The sequence below is a fragment of the Callorhinus ursinus genome, unplaced genomic scaffold (assembly GCF_003265705.2).
Source record: "Callorhinus ursinus isolate GAN/ISIS: 27379988/994484 unplaced genomic scaffold, GSC_fseal_2.0 scaffold135, whole genome shotgun sequence".
NCBI classification, from domain to species: domain Eukaryota; kingdom Metazoa; phylum Chordata; class Mammalia; order Carnivora; family Otariidae; genus Callorhinus; species Callorhinus ursinus.
In genome coordinates this window covers 1-19,835 of record NW_027397197.1, presented here as the reverse complement: position 1 = coordinate 19,835, position 19,835 = coordinate 1, and the positions used below count along the sequence as shown (strand labels likewise).

The window sequence follows — 19,835 nt, the reverse complement described above, 5'->3', positions numbered from 1 at the left end:
TGTGTAGATAAATGAAAATGGACTGGTCCAATTTATGTCTCTGTTTCTTGTGTGCTGCTCCCGACCTGCCAAAAAATTTGCCCCCCAACACACACAAAGCAATTGAATAGAAAGGAAGGTGCTCCAATATTGCTACCTCCTGTTACACATGCCTGTTTAAACCCAGGCATCATTTTCTTCCTCTCTCCCTATGTATTCATGCCTTTCCATCACCATCACTTTACCTTTGGTGTCATTTTAAGAGATGGACACATTGAAGCTGGGTCTCCAGAGCATCCTGGTTTCTAGCATGTGCTGATCCAATGGCACTTACTGCTTATCAGAAATAAGGTAATATGTGCAATATAAAGTATTCCAATAAATCAGGACTCTCTTAAGGTCTGTTACTGTTTTGATGTTGAAAATCAGCCGACTAAATGCACAATGAAAATGAATGTTTGAAAGATTTTGTGACCGAGGTCCCAAAAAGTTTAGAGGGCACCGGATTTCCTTCTCCGATTGTCCGATGTGATGTGAAGCTCGAGGGTGTGCCATCACAGGGGACAGGGCCTGGCAAAGAGCCCCGCTTCCCTGCATTGCATTTTGTCCAATCAGATATGGAAGTTGCCTGTGACGTCAGGAAATGCAGCGACTGTAAATGGACCAGCGCCCCCTCGGCAGCCACCATCTTCCTTCCTTCTGAGCTGTCAAGAAAGCGAGTGCCACATGGCTAAGCCTGGCTGTGAGACTTCTTCTGGGGAATGCCCGGGCACGGAGGAACCCACAGAAGTGGACCCAAAGAGCCCGAAGCACGAGCAGCCAAGCCGCCAATGCCGCTGCTGCCGCCGCCCCAACAGTTTCGCCGCCTACTTCCCCAGGGTTCTGAAGCAGGTTCACGAGGGCCTGAGCCTCTCGCAGAAGACCGTGAGCATCTTGGATTCGTTCGTTAAGGACATCTTCGAGCGCATCACCGACGAAACCTCTCGCCTGGCCCGCTCCACCAAGTGCTCCACCATCACCACCAGGGAGATCCAGACAGCCGTGCGCCTGCCGCTGCCCGGGGAGATTGGCAAGCACGCCGAGTCCGAGGCCACCAAAGCCATCATCAGGTACACCGTCTGCCGATGAGCTGCCTCCAGACCACCTGACCACCTTGCAAACCAAAGGCTCTTTTCAGAGCCACCTCACTTGGCGGGAAAACGGCCTGTAGGCTTTAAAAAAGTGGGACAAACTCTAGAGTTTTTGTTCTCGTTGTGGCATTCTGTGGATATTTAAAGTAGTTTTACTTTGAACCAAACATGATCGGCACTGCTTTCATCTATATTTGCGTGCAGTTTTTCCTTTGGACAACTGTGGACTCTGCTTAACCATGCCGCTTTTCTGGGCTTTCCTACGCGGTCATTTCTGTTCGATATTTCTGTAGGTCCGCCTCAATGGGGGTTATTTTTGGTATAATGTTGTTTAACTTTTTCTCTCTCATTCTCTCATGAGCGTGTGGTGAATTTTCCAGAGGTTCGTTATGGGTGATATGGCAACAGATGAAGTGCAGAAGCTGATATCAGAATCCGTCTGAGTTCTGTTAGGCGGGTTATTGAAGGGATTTTTAAGTATCTGAAGCAACGTCAATCTCCTTTATGCTCTTATAGAAAAGATATTTTTCATAGGCATTTGAAATTTATGTTAACGTGACATAATGGATTCCTATTAAATTTTTAAATGGATTCTGGAATATATATGAACATTTCTGTCTTAATATTTTGTACAGTAAATATTGGCATATATTATTGACAGTACAGCTTCGGTGGTTCCTCTTTATTCACTTACTTGTTTTTGTTTTGTGTGTTTTTTTAATCAGGTCTTTTATTTCAACAGCAGAGAAAGCAGTATTGTCCTATTTGTGATAATATCACCGTAGCACTATACAATGTTTGTTAGTTTACAGCATATATTTACATGTACTATTTTATCTGGTGTTTAAAACAATGCTATCATAACTAGTTTATTACAGAAGCAACTCAGATCTAGAGAGCACAGAGTCCCAAAACTTGTAAGTGCAATATCAGTTCTTGAACGCAGGAGATCCACACGCTCCACCAGGGTCCATAAGAAAATGTGGAGAAAAGTCATACAATTGAAGTAATGTTCCTGGTGCTGAAGAAAACTGTATTCGGTTACTTCTTACCACCTCTCATTTAAATTCGTCATCTCCTTTATCTTCTCAGCCCACCCCCACCATTCCTACTACCTAAAGATTGAAAATATGGCTCATTCATTCACTCAACAGAATCCTTTGTATCTACTGTATCTGGACTAGACACTGCAAATATGTCTATGTGTAAACAAACAAACAAAAGCCATGCCTGACTTTAGGTTGCATTTGCTTAGAGTTGGCTAAGGTTCCTGTTTCTTTCTAAGAGTGTAAAGTTTCCCAAGATAAAGCTATCCTAGGTATTTACTCATTTGCAGGGCAATCAGATCAACTAAAACTATTTAGGTTCTCTTTTTTTTTTTAGCATTTATATCTCCTTAAAATTTAATTTGCAAATATTCACAGATACCTTTTGACTGTAATGCTGATAAAGAGATTTCTTGTCACTTTCTGGCTCTAATAAGAATGATAGTAGCATTTCATCAGCAAAGGTGGTATGAAGATTTTGTTGAGATCTATGTGCTCAGAATGACAATTTTGGTTTTCTAAGCCATTTCATGTAACTTATTAGATATCAAACATGCCCTTCCAGTAGCTTCAGCAGCCATTGCAAACACTATTTTCTCTTGGTTTATTTAAGTAAGTTATCGATGTTCCAATATTAAAAATTCCTTAAATTTATGGAAGGGAACCCCTTCATCGGAGGCACTTCGGAGAAGTTTGTAGCCCGGAGATACGTATTGTGTGGTTTGTTTGCTGATGTCGTTTAGGCCTACCTTCCCCAATCAGAAGTGATCTGAAAGCTGTAAGTTCATCTGAGCTCTTTTATTCCTCCCAATTTCATGAGCATTCCCATCTCTTTCTTAACCTCATTGAAATGCAAGCCCGACACTAATCGCCCTACTTCATTCTCCAACTCATTCCTCTTTCTTCAAAAGGAGTTTTCACAACCCCTGAGTGAGTGATTTTGCATTTTCTCACACGAAGGGCTCCAAGATGCCCTAAGATTAAGAATGTCAGTGTGCTGCCTGGAGTTTTCTGCTCTACCTACCTTTAGAAGGTGCGCAAACAGGTTCGCCCTGATGACAGTATCCATTCTGAGGGTATGACCATTATGTGGCCCGCTGTTAGTGATCGTCTCCATCATTGAGTGAACTGCTGTTGAGAGCACTCAGTCAGCAGATCCAATTTTTTGTTTTTACCAGGAATGTGAACTTCCTGAGAAGAGAGACCTTGTCTCCTTTGCTGTCATATATCAGGAGGGAGTATTATGTATGGCGCTTCGTAGGGACTCAGTAGTCGTTGAATAAATACGGGAAGACGGATGAGAGCAGATGTTCTAGAGTCCCAGAAGAGGCGGTGATGGGTTGGGAAAGAAAAGGCAAACAGCAGTGGGTTGAGGAGTGAGATGAGGTAGATGAGGAATGGAGATAGAAATCGGGTACTCTTTGAAAGAAAAGGGATCCCGGTCAGGAAGTAGGAAGAGAGTGTTAATGGTATCATAGAAGAGGGGTTTTATTTTAGATTGGGAGATAGGACAATGTCTAGAGATAGTAATAGTGGCTGAATCTCAGTTACTGGTATTGCTGTTACATTACTATCATCATCACCATACCTCTACCATAGGAATTTCCGTAAAATACCCCTTTCATCAGAACCCCAGTGGACAGGTTCTCTATTCCTCCACTTGGGCTGTGAGTTCTGCATCAAGATAGCACCCTTCCGAGTTCTATCATTTATAGGCTGTGTGGCATTAGGCGGCTTGCTTAATTTTTCAGAAACTTAATTTCCTTTTCTCTTCATTGGAATGACCCACACCTATTTTAACAGGATAAAGAAAGCTGGCTTGGGGCCTCTCTCCAACCCCACTCCTGGCAGTCGTTTAAGAAGGCCCAGCCTCCATGGCCACGGCCCTGTGTTTTGATTTTTACTGCAGAGAGCTGCTGGACCCTGCCAATTCTGCATGTGTCCTGAGCAATTAAATGCTGCTTCTTAATTAAATTCTGACTGTAGAGTTCTTTGTTTCAGGCGCTAGCAACACAAAGCACCACCAATGGGGAACATTTCACGAGGACTTACTAGGAGTCAGGTGTCAGGAGCTTTATATGCAGGTATTTTTAATCTAAGAAACACATAATGCCTCATATATACTAGAAATATTTCTAAGCACTTCGAATGTGGTAACTCATTTAACCCTCTAAGAGTCCCATATTCCAGACGGGGAGACATAGCACAGAAAGATGAAGTAAGTTGCTCAATGTCAATGCGCTAGTCAGCAGAAGAGGTAGCACTGGAAACCAGAACACCCGGTGCTAGGTTTTTGGCCCTCACACCACTACATTGTAAAGCTGCTGGCTTCAGCTTGACAACAGTCCAGTGAAGCTGCTACTATTATTCTCCTCCATTTCCCCCTGATGCTCAGAGAAATTAGGTTACTTTCCTAAAGTCACACAGCTGGTAAGTGGTAGACCAGGTTTGAATGAGGTTTCTCTGACTCGGAAGCTTATAACCATTTGGATGGCATGCAAAGTCCTTCCTCTAACAGTTTCAAGCTTTTTGCTACATGTGCATATCACCAATCCAATTGTTTATTGAATAGAGCTATTTTAAGAAACTTATTTTCAAGATTTTTGAAAACATTTTCCTAAGCCATAATATCTGCAACATCACAGGATAACATGGTGTTCATATATTTTAAATTCACACTAACTAAACTGCTTAAGTGTAAGAAAAAATATCTGTGTGTCACTTAAAAACATCTCGTGTGCCTGCAGAGGCACGTATACCACACGTGGGGATGTATTGCATTCCATAATACTTTTCACCCACGGCCCACCCTTCATCCCCAAAGTTCTGTTCAGACCCCTTTTCCTAAAAACCACAGGGGATGTTGGTTTCCTTCTTGGACTCAGAGAGACGTACATAGAGTGGAGTTCCTAGGCTGCTCACAACCCACTGGTCAGAACATTACTTACATTCCAGTGATGTTTGGTGAGTGGAGGTGGACGGCTAGTTCCAGGGAATAATTCACCGTATACAGCAGAGCTAAAGAAAACACTGATCAACTCTTTTAGATCGTTTTAGTTTTGTGGCAAAACACTGCTGTCTTAGGAAGGAGAAGAGTAGCAGAGTGGGCTCTCTATTAAAACATGTGCTGAAGTACAGGAGGTGCCAACTGGTTAAAGGCCTGCCGGAGTTGGCAGGATAGCCTTTGATGGTTCTCAAAAGACACGTCAGAGATCTCAACCCACCACAGTTGTCAGTAAAACACGTGTGGCGAGGAGTGCAAAAGCATGCCATGTACACCTTTTCTGCCAAGGCTAAAACCTCACAGGAGAAGGGAGTGTGGGAGGGTGCTTAGCGGCCAACAAAGCCCTCCTTATACCCACTTCCCAGGCACCTCGTTGAAGGAAATTAACCAGACTGTGGAGAGGAAGTTCAGGGCTGGTTGAATGGGCTGAATTCCTGTGCCATGTGAGAGGAAATGATACAGACCATATTTATTTAGTGCTCATTTCCTCTCTTGGGCTAAGCATTTTACTTCCACCATCTCATTTAATGCTCATAACCACCCTCTGATGTGGGTACTACTGTCATTCCCTTTTTTACAGATGAGACAACACAGGCACGGGGAACTTCCCTAGTGGCACACAACTGGTAAATACTAAAGCTGGGATTTGTACCCAGGACGGTCTGACTTCAAATCATGTAAAACCAGGCCATATCCTGCGGACTGAAACGGATACTTAGGATGTTTCCATATCTTGGCTGTCGTAAATGATGCTGCAATGAACATGTTAGTGCCCATTAATTGTACCCGTTTCTCCGGTAAATACCCCCAAGTGGAATGGTTGCATCATACGGTACTTCTCATTTTTTGAGGAACCTCCATGCTGTTTTCTTCATTGGTGCACCAATTACATTCCAGACATTACCGACAGTTCACAAGACTTCCTTTTTCCATCCGTCCCGGTCACAAGCATTTGTTATTCCTAGTCTTTTTGGTTTTAGCTCTTCTAACTGGTCAGAAGTTTTACCTTGTTGTGGCTTTGATTTGTCTTTCCCTGATTAGTGAAAAGAAGACCTTCTCACGTATCTGTTGGGCATCAGTAAGGCTTCGGTGGAAAAATGTCTATTCGGATCTTTTGCCCAGTTTTTAATCAAGTTGTTTGATTTTTCTTTTTTCTGCTCTTGAGTTTTTGGACGTCATTTTGTATTTTGGATATTAACCCTTTATCAGATGCATGATTTGCAAGTATTTTCTCCCATTGGCCAGGTTGCCTTTTCATTTTGTTGACAATTTCCTTTGCTGTCCAGAGGCTTTTTAGTTTGATGTAGCCCCATGTGTTTATATTTGTTGCCGTTGTCCTTCACCTAGGTGTCGGATCCAAAAATAAATAAATGAATAAATTACCAAGACTGGTGTCAAGAAGCTTACCACCTATGATTTCTTCCAGGCGTTTTATGGTTTCGCGTCTTACGTTTAATCTTTAGCCCATGGTGTAAGACGGTGATCCCATTCCATTCTTTTGCCTGCGGCTGTCCAGGTTTCCCAGTACCACTGAAGGGACTCTTCTTTCCCCCGTTGTATATTCTTGGCTCCTTTTGTAAGTTAATTGACTGTATATATATGGCTTTCTTTCTGAGCTCTCTATAGTCTCTTCGGGTGATCTGGGCATCTCTTTTTTATGCTGATACCATACGGTTTTGATTGTTATAGCTTTGTAAATGTGTTTGAAATCCAGGAGTGTGAGGCCTCCAGCTTTGTTCTTCTTTCTCAAGACTTCGCTGCAAATTTTCAGGTTTGTGTTTGTTTGATTGCTCAATTGTTTGTGGTTCCATACTAAGTTTAGGATTGTTTGTTCTATTCTTGTGAAAAATGCCATTGAATTTCGGTAGAGATTGCACTGCCTCTCTAGATTGCTTTGGGTAGGATAGACATTTAACGATACCAACTCTTCCCGTCCCCGAGGATGGAATATCTTTCCATTTATTTGTGTCTTCTTCAATTTTTTTCTTCATCGTCTTATAGTTTTCAGTTCACAGGTCTTTTGCCTCCTTGGTTAAATTTAATCCCGGTTATTTTCTTCCTTATGATACGAGTGTAAATGGATTGGTTTCTTGATTTCTCTTTCTTATAAGTCATTTGCAGTATGGAGAAATGCAACAGATTTTTGCAGTTTGATTTTCCTGCAACTTTACTGAATGCATTTATTAGTTCTAACAATGTTTTGGTGGAGTCTCTAGTGTTTTTTATATGTGATATTACGTCCTCTGCAAAAAGTGACAGTTCCACTTCTTCCCTTACAATTTGGATGCCTTTTCATTTTTTTACTTGCCTAAATGCTCTGGCTAGAACTTTCAATATTTTGTAGAATAAAAGTGGGAAATTGGGCGTCCTTATCTTGTTTCTGATCTCGGAGAAATTGCTTTCAGCTTTTCACCATTAAGTATGACGTTGGCTGTGGGCTTGTCACACATGGCCTTTAATATGTTGAGGTGTGTCCACTCCATCCCCACTTCCTGAGAGGTTTTATTTTTTTTTAAATCAGAAAAGGGTATTAAGTTTTATCAAATACTTTTTGCTGCATCTACTAAGACAATTATATGATTTAATCCTTTGTCTGCTTAATGCTGTGTATCACAATTATTGATTTGCCTATGTTGTACCATCCTTGCATCACAGAGATAAATTCCACTTGATCCTGGTGAATGATGTTTTTTTAATCTGCTCTTGGATTCCGTTTGCTAATGGTTTTTCTTTTATTGAGGATATCTGTGTCTATATTCATCAGGGATATTAGTCTGTCATTCTCTTTCCTTATAGTGGTCTGATCCGGTTTTGGGGTCAGAGTAATGCTGACCTTGTAAACTGAGTTTGGGAGGATTTCTTCCTCTCCAGTTGTTGGGAAGAATTTGTGAAGTGTTGGTGCTGGTTCTTTAAATGTTTAGGTAGAAGTCACCAGGGACACATCTGTTCCTGGGATTTTCTGCTTTGGCAGGTTTTGTGTAATGATTCAATCTCTGTACTTGATATTGGCCTGTCACATTCTGTTTCTTCATGATTCAGTCTTAGTGGGTTGTGTGTTTTGGGAATTTATCCATTTCTTTTAGGTGATCCATTTGTTGTCATATAACCATTTGTAGCAATCTCTCATGGTCCTTTGTATTTCCGTGGTGTCAGTTGTAATGTCTCCTCTTTGATTACTGATTTTATTCATTTGAGTCCTCTCTCTGTTTTTCAGAGTTAGCCTAGCAAAAGTTTCACCGATTTATTTCTCTTTTCAAATAAAAAGCTCTTAGTTTCACTTATCTTGTCCATCCTTTCCTCTGGTCTCTGGTACATTTATTTCCTCTCGCATCTTTGTTACTTTCTCCCTTCTCTTGACTTTGTGTTTAGTTTGTTCTTCTTTTTCCTAGCTCCTTGAAGTGAAAAGTTAGGTTGAGGTCATTCTTGCTTCTTAATGTAGGTGTTTGTCACTGTAAGTTTCCCTCTTAGAACGGCTTTAGCTGCAACCTATATGCTTTGATATGCTGTGATTCCATTTGCATTTGCTTCTGGATTTCCCCTTTTGATTTCCTTTTGACCCAAGTGTTATCAAGAAGCATGTTGTTTAATTTCCACATACTGGTGAATGTTCTAACTTTTTGCCTCTTAGTGATATTTCATAGGCTTGTAGTCGGAAAAGATAGTATGATTTTAATGTTCTTATGTTTGCTAAGGGTTGTTTTGTGATCTACCTTGGTGAATGCTCTGTGTGCACCTGTGAAGAATGTGTATTCTGCTGCTATTGGATGAAATGTTCGATATATATCCATTTAAGACCATTTTGCCTACAGTATGGCTCAAGTCCAATATTTCCTTGTTGATGTTCTGTCTGGAGGACCCATCCAATATTGAGAGTGGGCTTTTGGAGTCGCCTGAGTGGCTTAGTCGGTTACGTGTCTGTCTTAGCTCAGGTCATGATCCCAGGGTCCTGGGATAGAGCCCCATGTTGGGCTCCCTACTCAGTGGGGAGCCTGCTTCTCCCTCTCCCTCTACCTGCCACTCTCCCTGCTTCTGCTCACTCTCTCTGTCCAATAAATAAATAACATCTTAAGAAATTGGGGTATTGTAGTCTCCTTGTTTTATCATATTATTGTCTATTTCTTCTTTCGGTTTTTTAAGAATTTGCTTAATATATTTCGGTGCTCCAGTGGGGAGTGCATATTTATGATTGTTATATCTTCCTGAAAAATTGACCCCCTCGTCATTGCCTGATGACCATCTCTGTCTCCTATTACCATTTTGGCTTAAAGTGTGTTTTGTCCGACATTAGTATAGCTAACCCTGCTCTCTCTGGTTTCCACCTGCATGGAATATCTTTTGCCATCCCTTCACTTTGTACCTCTGTGTGTCCTTAGAGCTGAGGTGAGTCTCTTGTAGGCAGCCTTTGGTTAGATCTTGCTTTTTGATCACTAAGCCACTGTAGGTCTTTTGACTGGAAAATTCACTCCATTAGGAGAGTAATTATTGATATACTTAGTAATGCCACCTTATTATTTGTTTCTTGGCTGTTTTGTAATTCTACTTTTCACTTCTTCCTTTCTTGTTGACTTCCTTTGTAAGTTGACCATTTTCCATACTGGTGTGCTTTGATTCCTCTCTCTTTACCTTTTGTGTATCTATGGTAGATCCTTGCTTTGTGACTCCCGTGAGGTTTACATACAACATCCTGTAGGTATAATATTCTCTTTTACACTGACAACAGCTTAACTTTGGTCACAACCCCAACTCCATTCTGTTATTGCCCTTCCTTTTACTTTTCTTATATCATTGTTTACGTGTTTGTCTATGTGTGTTTGTGTGCATATCGATTAACACTTTGTTGATATTACAGCAGATTTCAATACTTTTATCTTTTATCCTTTATTCTCAGGTTACCCGGTCAGCCCCTCTCCGCATTCACAGTATTAGGGTATTCTGAATCTGACTATATGCTTACCTTTACCAGTGTGTTGTATATTTTCATATATTTGGTGTTACCATTTAGTGTCCTTTTCTTTCAGCTTGAGGAACTCCTTTTGGCATTTCTTGCGATCCAGGTTTAGTCACGACAGGTTCCCTCAGCTCTTATTTATTAAGGAAAGTCTTTATTTCACCTCAATTCTGAAGGACAGCATTGCTGGGTCAGGTATTTTTGGCGGGCAGTTTCTTTCTTTTAGCTGTTTGAATATATCAATCATCCCATCCTCTCCTGGCTTTTAAGGCTTCTGCTGAAAAATCCACCGATACACTTATGGGGCTTCCTTTGTATGAGAGAAAAAATTTTTTTCTCTTGTTGCTTTTAGAACTCTCTCTTTGATTTTGGATTTAGACAATTTGATTGTTATGTGTCTCAGTGAAGCATGTTTTGGATTGTAATTTTGAAGTGACCTATTAGCATCTTGAACCTGGATGTCCACATCTCTCCCCATGTTTGTGGAGTTTTCAGTCATGATTTCTTTCAGTAAGCTTTGTACTCTTTTTCCCTCTCTTCTCCTTCTGGGGTGCCAATGATTCCTACATTATTATTTTTGATGGTATCCCATAACTCACATAGGCTTTCTTCATTTCTTTTCATTGTTTTTTTTCTTTTTTCATTTCTAGTTGTATAATTTCAATTGATATGTCTTCGAGCTCACTGAGTCTCCCCTTTGCTCATTCAAGTCTACTGTTGACATTCTCTATTGAATTTTTCAGTTCATTGTGTTCTTCAGTTTCAAATTTTCAGGTTAGTTCTTTTTCTGTCTCTTTGTTGAACTTCTCAGATTTGTTCTTGAATTGTTTTCCTGATATCATTAATTTGTCCCACTGTGACATCTGCATGTTGAAACATCAACCACCCTCGTTAAATGGAAACGCTTCAACAGAAACCCACAGGCAGATATGTCAACGATCTCACCACCTTACCCCTCAATCTCCAGGCACAGGAAGGCTATTATTTGTGCAGCCCTGGTCACCCCACCAAACTTTGGGCCAATGGCCGTGCATTCTGAGCTGCCAGTTGCTTATTGGCTGCTGCCAGTGGAGGCTGGGAGCACAGCTGCTCTCTTTGGACTAACCCATCATCCAGGCATAATTGCAGGGCAGGAAGCCTTTTTTGTCAAAAGGGAATGATGGTAGGCTACCAAGGCACAGAATCAGATAAATTTGAAGGAAGTGAAGTATGTCTTACTATTTTATTTTATTTATTTACTAATTTATCTATCTATCTATCTATCTATTTATTTATTTATATTTATTTTTTGTTACATTAATCACCTTTCACAAGGTCAAGAGATGGAATAGGGTAATGATTCTCGATTGATTAAGTTTTCTGCACGGTGTTTGGGTCCACTTTTATGTATTTAACTGAATTAGAATAAGGGGATACTTTGAGGGCATGTGCATGGGGTAAGTGAGCGTTTTGTATCTGCTACAGTGCTTCACTTGTTGCTGTATCAACACACTCGGAAATTCTCTATAGGATAGTATTTGGCACATGTGGGAGAAGGAGAATACAAAAGGCAATTAAAATTATTGTGGACCCAGCTGTGACTGTAAAGAATCCCAAAGACGCTGACCTGAAGGAATGGGCCACTTAGGAATGTGATGAAATGTAACATGGTCAAGGAAAATCATAACAGACTGCACCACACACATATATTAAAGTGGACTTCCTCACAGCAAAGGTGTTTTAAGAACGGGCAGGGGTGCCTGGATGGCTCAGTTGGTTAAGCGACTGCCTTTGGCTCAGGTCATGACCTGGAGTCCTGGGATCGAGTCCCACATTGGGCTCCCTGCTCAGCAATGAGCCTGCTTCTCCCTCTGACCGTCCCCCCCTCATGCACTCTCTCTCTCATTATGGCTCTCTCAATAAATAAAAAAGTCTTTAAAAAAAAAAAAAGAACGGGCAGAATGGCACAGATCCAACGCTAGAATAGATGGGTCTCTGGAGAGTTACAGGTCTCTTGTGCCAAGTAAGGTGGCTCTGAAAAGAGCCGTTGGTTTGCGAGGCGGTCTGGCAGTCCGGAGGCAGCTCATTTGCGTCCGTAGAACCTGATGACGGCTTTCATAGCCTCGGATATGGCGTGCTTGCCAATCTCCCCAGGGAGCACTAGGCGCATAGCTGTCTGGATATACCTGGTGGTGATGGTGGACCGCTTGGTGAAGCGGGCCAGGCGACAGGCCTCCTCGGCGATGCGATCGAAGATGTCCTTGACGAACGAATACATGACGCTCACAGCCTCCTGTGAGAGGCTCAGGCCCTCGTGAACATGCTTCAGAAGCCTGGAGAAGCAGGTGGCGAAATTGTCGGGGCAGTGGCGGCGCCGGCGGCAGACAAGGCGGTGGCAGCCGCGGCTACTACCCCGGCAGCAGCCTCCGTGCCTGGGCTGTTTCTGCTTCGGGCTCATCGGGTCCGCTGCTGTGGGCTCCTTGGTGCTAAGGCTTTCCTCAGAAGAGGTCTCACAGCCAGGTTCAGCCATGTGGGTCTCACCTTCCCGACAGCTCAGAAGGAAGGGCACTGACGGTGGCTTGAGCAGCAAGGGCCCATTTATAGTCGCTGCATTTCCTGACATCACCGGCAAGTCTTATCTGATTGGACAGCATGCAACTCTAAGAAGCAGGTCACTGAGCCAGGTCTTGTCAGATCTGACTGCTTGCCCTCGTCGAGCTTGACGTCTCTTCAGTCAGAGTCGGAATCAGGCGTCCTCTAATTTTCTTGTGACGGCCACTAGAAAAATGTTCAAACATTGCATGTAAAGGTGTAGTTTCCTCCAGATTTCCAATATGGAAATGTTTTTTCCAAGGTGAGTCAGAGAGACAGGGAGGGGAATAGGGGAATGGGCAGGGGGAGAGGGAGCGATTCCCAAGCGGGGTCCAACCTCAGCACAGAGCTTGCTGTTGCTCTGTATTTCACAACCCTAAGAACGTGACCCAACATCTGGAGGTAAAGTACACCTTTACATGGAATGTTTGAACCTATTTCTGGCGGCCGCCACAAGAAAATTAGAAGCCGCCTGATTTCGATGTCAAGCTTGAGGGAAGCAATTAGATCTGACAAGGCTTGGCTCAGTGACTCGCTTCTTGTCTTTGCATTTCGTCCAATCAGATAGGACTTGCCAGTGACTTCAGGAAATGCAGCGACTATAAATGGGCGGCACCCCTCAAGCCGCCGTCAGTGCCCTTCCTTCTGAGCTGTCGGGAAGGGGAGCCCCACATGGCTGAACCTGGCTGTGAGACCTCTTCTGAGAAAAGCCTCGGCACCGAGGAGCCCACGGCAGCAGACCCAAAGAGCCCGAAGCAGAAGCAGCTGAGGTGCGGAGGTCGCCCCCATTGCTGCCGCCGCCCCGACAGTTAAGCCACCTACTTCGCCAGTGTTCTGAGAGGCATGTTCACGACGGCCTGAGCCTCTTGCAGGAGGCCGTGAGCGTCATGGATTCGTTCGTCAAGGACATGTTCGAGCACATCGCCGAGGAGGCCTCTCGTCTGGCCTGCTCCACCAAGCGCTCCACCATCACCACTAGGGATATCCAGACAGCCGTGTGCCTGCTGCTGCTCGGGGAGATTGGCAAGCACGCTGTGTCCGAGGCCACCAAGGCCGTCATCATGTTCAACAGACGCGAATGAGCTGCCTCTGGACCGCCTGACCACCTCGCAAAACAAAGGTTCTTTTCAGAGCCACCTAACTTGGCACAAGAGCCCTGTATATCTCCAGAGTGTCACCTACTCTAGCATTTGGACCTGTGCCATTCTGCCCATAGTGAAAACACCTTTACCGTGAGCAAGTCCCTTTAATATATGTGTTTGGGCAGTCTTTTATGATTTCCCTTGACCCTGGTGCATTTTATCACATTCCTAAATGGCCCATTCCTTCAGGTCAGTGCCTTCGGAAATCTTTATGGTCACAGGTGGGTCCACAATAATTTTACTTGCCTTTTGTATTCTCCTTCTCCAACTTGTGTCGAGTAGTGTCTTATAATTTCCGAGTGTGCTTATAATGCAACAAGTGAAGCACTGTAGCAGATACAAAACTCACCCTTACCCCATTCACATTCCCTCAAAGTATCCCCTCATCCTATTTCACTTAAATACATAAAAGAGGACACAAACACCGTGCAGAAAACTCAACCTATCTAGACACGTGCCCTACTCAAGCTCCCGACCTTGTGAATGCCCTACATTAGGTGATTAACCTAACATAATAAAATAAAAATAAATAAATAAATAAATAAATAAATAAATAAATAAATAAAATGAAATAAAAAAAGAAAGGCATAATTTACTTCATTCAAATTTATCTGATTCTCTGCCTTGGTAGCTTACCATCTTTCCATTTTGACACAAAAGCCTTCCTGCCCGGCAATTACGCCTGGATGACGGGGTCGTCCAATGAGAGCAGCTGTGCTCCCAGCCTCCGCTGGCAGCCGCCAATAAGCAATTGGCAGCGCAGGATCCACGGCCTTTAGCCCAATGGGTGGTGGGGTGACCAGGGTTGAACCAATAATAGCCTTCCTGTGCCTAGAGATTGACGGGCAAGGTGACGTGATCGTTGACATGTCTGCCTGTGGGTTTCTGTTGAAGTGCTTCCTTTGAACCAGGGTGGTGGAAGTGTCAACATGCAGATGTCACAGTGGGACTTGTCCCTATCATTTTGCATCAAAATAAGCGGAGGCTGCTTGGCAATTAAGAGAACTAAGGCGACTCATTCCTCTACCTCAAGTGATTTGATGGTTAGGAGGACATAGGATAATGGTAATGCCCTTTAACACTCATTGTGTTTTTTTTCTTGGCGCATGGACTTTTTTCCTTTGATTGTTTCCTTTTCCTATAGGTACATGCTGAATTTCAAAGTGGTTGGTGATTATCCAAGTGCTTTCCATTTTATTGATTTCTAGCGTCCTATATATTTGTGAAGGGAGAACAAACTGTAGGGCTGGGGTGGGGGGGCTTCAATCCTTTGAAATTTGTTACAGGTTGTACGAAATCCCACTATTTTGTTATGTTTGGTTTGTGTTCCATGTGCACTCTTAAATTCTAAATGACCTTTGATTTTAATGTAGAAGCCGGTTAATGGTGTCACTCTGAGCCGAAGAGTGAGACAAAAGCTAGGTAAACTACAGCAATCCAACCTTTTCTTGAGCCCATTAAACGAGAGATAAAGCCAAAGGGATATGGAAAGGGATGGGGGACTTGGTGCATAAATACCCAAGGAAAGCTACGAGAAAATGAAGTGCCAGTAAATCCCTGTGGGTGGTCCTTAGAAATTGCCATTTACATTGGGAACTGAATTTTTGAAGCCAAAATCTCTTTTCGGAGCCATATGCTTTTTCAGAGAAAGGACTGTAACCATTTAGAAAAATAAAATCCTGTTTCTCTAAGTCAGTTAATTTCTATCATGCTGATTGCTGCTGGTTCAAAAGGCCCTTTTTGTCCACATGACTTACAGTGGTTTTTCAGTTGTTCATTCACATTGGTCTCATACATATCATATTATTTAAAAAGTCATTTTAAGACCGTGAATCCAGAGGAGCTTGGGAAGATGGCAGAGTAGGAGGAGCCTGAGCTCACCTCGTCCCACATTTAAAACTAGATATCATCCAGAAAAATTAAATAAACCAGAGAGCAACCCAAGGACTGGAAGAACAAACCCCACAACTAAATATAGGGAGGAAGCTGCATCTGAAAGGTTAAAAAGGTCAGTAACGTGGAGGGAGGTTGCCCGCAGGAAGGAGGGAGCTAAGCATGGGGAGAGGGCAGAGAAATTGTCCCTCGCACCAGGGAGCTCACATGGGGGAGAATAATACCCATACTCTTTGGCTGTGGAAACCAGAAGGGCTGAATACCATGAGTTTGTATAACCAGTGGGACTTGGTGCCTGGAGCTTTGAAAGTCAGCTGACTCCACACTGGGCAAGCCAGGAGGGCGAGTGACAGCTGGGTCGCCACCCTTAAAGAGAGAGAAGCCTGTGTGGATGGGCAACTTAAAAACGGCAGTTTGCACCATGCCAGGGGTAAACAGGAGACGGAACTGTTCATACTGATTTTGGAGCGTGGTGGGGGACCTCCCTGAAGAAGGAGGAGTTGCAGAGGCTATTTTCCTCCCCTGCCCCCTAGCATAAATACAGGGCCATCTGAGCACTGCATGGACACTTGCTACCTAAGGTGCTAGCAGTGTGTCATGCCCACCAGCTCTCCTGAGGACTTACCCACTCCAGGCCTGCTGGGCTTAGCTCTTGGTTCAGGGCAAATTTTGTTAAAGCAGTGCATACCACACCCAGCCACTGGGTGCACAGCTGCTTCCCTGCCCCAGGTGCAGATCCGTGCCCAGCTGTCATTCCTTGCCCAGCCATGCACCCGCAGCCACCATTGTGGGTGGGGCCCAGCTGTACCCAGCCATTGCCTCCAGCCACTCCCAGCCTCATGCCACTGGCCAACCACAAGCACAGACACAGGCGCCACAGCACTTGGGGGAATCTGGCATAGGACTAGTGGCTCAATGCACATTTTGCTCCCAAGGTCCCTGATAGGCACATCCCCCCCCTGTTCCCAGAGCTGGCCGGCCTGGGTCCCAGTAACACCACAGCGAAGCAGCACAGCCCACAACAGGCAGAGAGTCAGTGCAGATGACTGCACTGAAAGGAAAGTGACTCAGACACAACAGCAGGGCATAAGCAACACACATAGGATATTCTCCTGAAGTGCCAGCTTCTGGTGAACAGGGGACACTGTACTGAAGGGCACTCTGGGACTACTTCTTCCTAAAGTTGCTACTTCCAAGATCAGAAGACGTAGTTGACTTTTGTAACACGCAGGAGCAGATACAGAGAGGCAGACAAAACGTGAAGACAGAGAATTTATCCCATACGAAAGAAGGGGATGAGGCCACGGCCAGAGATCTAAGCCAAACAGATGTAAGTAACAGGCCTGATAGAGAATTTAAAGCAACGATCAGTAAAGATACTCACTGAACTTAGGAAAAGTGTGGAAGACATGAGTGAGACACATGATAAGGGTTAACAGAGAGATAAGGAGTAACATAGCAGAGATAAAGGGCTCAGTAAGTGAAATTAGAAACAGGTTTGATGGAGTGAACAGCAGGATGGACGAAGCAGAGGAATGAATGGGTGACCTAGAAGACAGAGTAATGGAAAGCAATCAAGCTGAACAACAGAGATAAAAAGGAATTATGCAAAACAAGAATAGACTTAAGAACCTCAGGGACTCCATCAAATGTAATGACATTCACATTATAGGAGTCGCAGAAGAAGAAGCGAGAGAAAAGGAGGCAGAACCTTTCTTTGAAGAAATCCTAGCTGAGAACTTCCCTAACCTGGGGAAAGAGGCAGACATCCATATCCACGGGGCACAGGGAACTCCCATTAAAATCAAAAGAAACAGACCCACGCGAAGACATATGTATAAATTGGCAAAATATAGTGATAAAGGAAAATTTGTGACCATCAACATAATATAGATTGCTATATACAGAAGAGTTTATATACAAACTTAACAGTAACCACAAATCAAAAACCGCTAATAAATAGGCAAAGAATAAAGAGAAAGGAATCCAAACACATCATTAAAGAAAATCAGCAAAACACAAAAGAGAGAAAGACAAGAAAAGATCAGAGAAACTCTTCAGAAACAACCACAAATCAGGTAATAAAATGGCAATAAATACATATCTATCAATAATTACTTTGAATGTACATGGACTCAATGCTCCAATCCCAAAAGACATAGGGCGACAGGATGGATTAGAGAATAAAAGGCTCATCTATATGCTGCCTATAAGAGACTCATTTAGACCTAAAAACAGCTGCAGTTGGAAAGTGAGAAGATGGAGAAACATCCATCGTGCCTATGCATGTCACAATAAAGCTGGAGTACCAATACTTGTACCAGACAAACTAAACTTTATGGTTTCACGCATATGTGGATCATAAGGAATAGCATGGAGAACATTAGGGAAAGGAACGGAAGACTGAAGGGGGGGAATCAGAGGGGGAGACGAACCATGAGGGACTATGGACTCCAGGAAACAATCTCAGGGTTTCAGAGGGGAGGGGGTGGGGGATGGGGGAGCCAGGTGATGGGTATTAAGGAAGGCATGTGTTGTGATGAGCACTGGGTGTTATATGCAAATAATGAATCATGAACACTACATCAAAAACTAATGAGGAACTGTATGGAGACTATCATAGCACGATTAAAAAAGAAAAAGCCTACAACAAGGCACAAAGAAGGACACTATATAATAATAAAGAGGACACGCCAATAAGAAGATATAACAATTGTAAATATTTATGCACCCAACATGGGAACACCCAAATGCATAACACAGTGAATAACAAGCACAAAGGAAGTAATCGATAATAATACAATAGTCGAAGGGGACTTTAACGCCTGACTTAGATTAATGGACAGATGTTCTAAACAGAATATCAACAAGAAAAGAAGGGCTTTGAATGATACACTGGACAGATGGGTTTAACAGATATATTCAGAATATTCCATCCTAAAGCAGCAGAATACACATTCTTTTCAAGTACACAGGGAACGTTTTCCAGAATAGATCACATCATAGCCCACAAAGCAAGCCTCAACAAATTCAAGAAGATCAAAATCATAACCCTGCATCTCCTCTGACCACAACTCTATGAAACTAGAAGTCCACCACAAGAGAATATCTGGAAAGACCACAGATATGAGGAGGTTAAATAACATGCTACTAAAGAATGAATGGTTCAACCAGGAAATAAAAGAGGAAATTAAAAAGGTATATGGAAACACATGAAAATGAAAACCCAATGGTCCAATACCTCTGGGATGCAGCAAAAGCAGTTCAAAGAGGGAAGTGTATAGCAATTACAGGCCTACCTCAATTAGCAAGAAAAATCTCAAGTAAACCCTAAACAAACTAGAAAAAGAACAACAAACAAAACTTAAAACCAGCAGAAGGAAGGACATAAAAAAGATAAGAGCAGAAATAAATGATATAGAAACGAAGAAAACAATAGAGCAGATCACTGAAACCAGGAGCTGGTTCTTTGGGGTGGCGGGAAACCAGTAAAATTGCCAAACCTCTAGCCAGACTTATCAAGAGAAAAGGAGAAAGGACCCAAATAAATAAAATCACACATGAGAGAGGAGAAATAACAACCAACACCACAGAAATACAAACAATTATAAGAGAATATTATGAAAAACTCTGCCAACAAATTGACCTAGAAGAAATGGCTAAATTCCAAAGGAAACATATAAACTACCAAAACTGAAACGGGAAGAAGTGGAAACTTTGAACCGAACAATAACCAGCAAAGAAATTGGATCAGTAATCAAAAAACTCCCAACAAACACAAGTCCAGGACCAGATGGCTTCACAGGTGAATTCTACCAAACATTTCAAGAAGACTTAATACCTATTCTTCTCAAACTACTCCAAAAAATAGAAAAGGAAGGAAAACTTCCAAATTCATTCTATGAGGCCAACATTATCCTGATACCGAAACCAGATACAGACACCACGAAAAAAGAGCACTCCAGGCCAGTATCCCACATCCCTGCTGAGCATAGACGCACAAATTCTTCCATAATATACTAGCAAACCGAATCCAACAACACATCCACAAAAATCATTCACCACGATCAAGTGGGATTTATTCTCGGGTTGAAAGGGTGGCTCGATATTTGCAAATCGATC

At 42.9% G+C, this 19,835-nt stretch overlaps 2 protein-coding genes and 1 pseudogene across 2 annotated transcripts; 2 read left to right on the top strand and 1 right to left on the bottom strand.

Annotated features, from left to right (window-relative positions):
- The first annotated feature begins 695 nt into the window (after positions 1-695).
- LOC112815866 (histone H2B-like) lies at positions 696-1,677 on the top strand. The gene has a single exon (XM_025862110.2). It carries the CDS (start codon positions 706-708, stop codon positions 1,105-1,107), a length of 402 nt encoding a protein of 133 aa, XP_025717895.1. The 5' UTR covers positions 696-705; the 3' UTR covers positions 1,108-1,677.
- Positions 1,678-12,169: 10,492 nt separating this feature from the next.
- On the bottom strand, positions 12,170-12,616 carry LOC112815867 (histone H2B, sperm-like). The gene has a single exon (XM_025862111.2). It carries the CDS (start codon positions 12,614-12,616, stop codon positions 12,170-12,172), a length of 447 nt encoding a protein of 148 aa, XP_025717896.2.
- Positions 12,617-13,350: 734 nt separating this feature from the next.
- On the top strand, positions 13,351-13,760 carry LOC112815868 (histone H2B, gonadal-like; annotated as a pseudogene).
- Positions 13,761-19,835: the final 6,075 nt, after the last annotated feature.

Coding starts and splice junctions, on each gene's coding strand:
- LOC112815866 (XM_025862110.2), top strand. CDS start 706: ATGGCTAAGCCTGGCTGTGAGACTTCTTCTGGGGAATGCCCGGGCACG.
- LOC112815867 (XM_025862111.2), bottom strand. CDS start 12,616: ATGGCTGAACCTGGCTGTGAGACCTCTTCTGAGGAAAGCCTTAGCACC.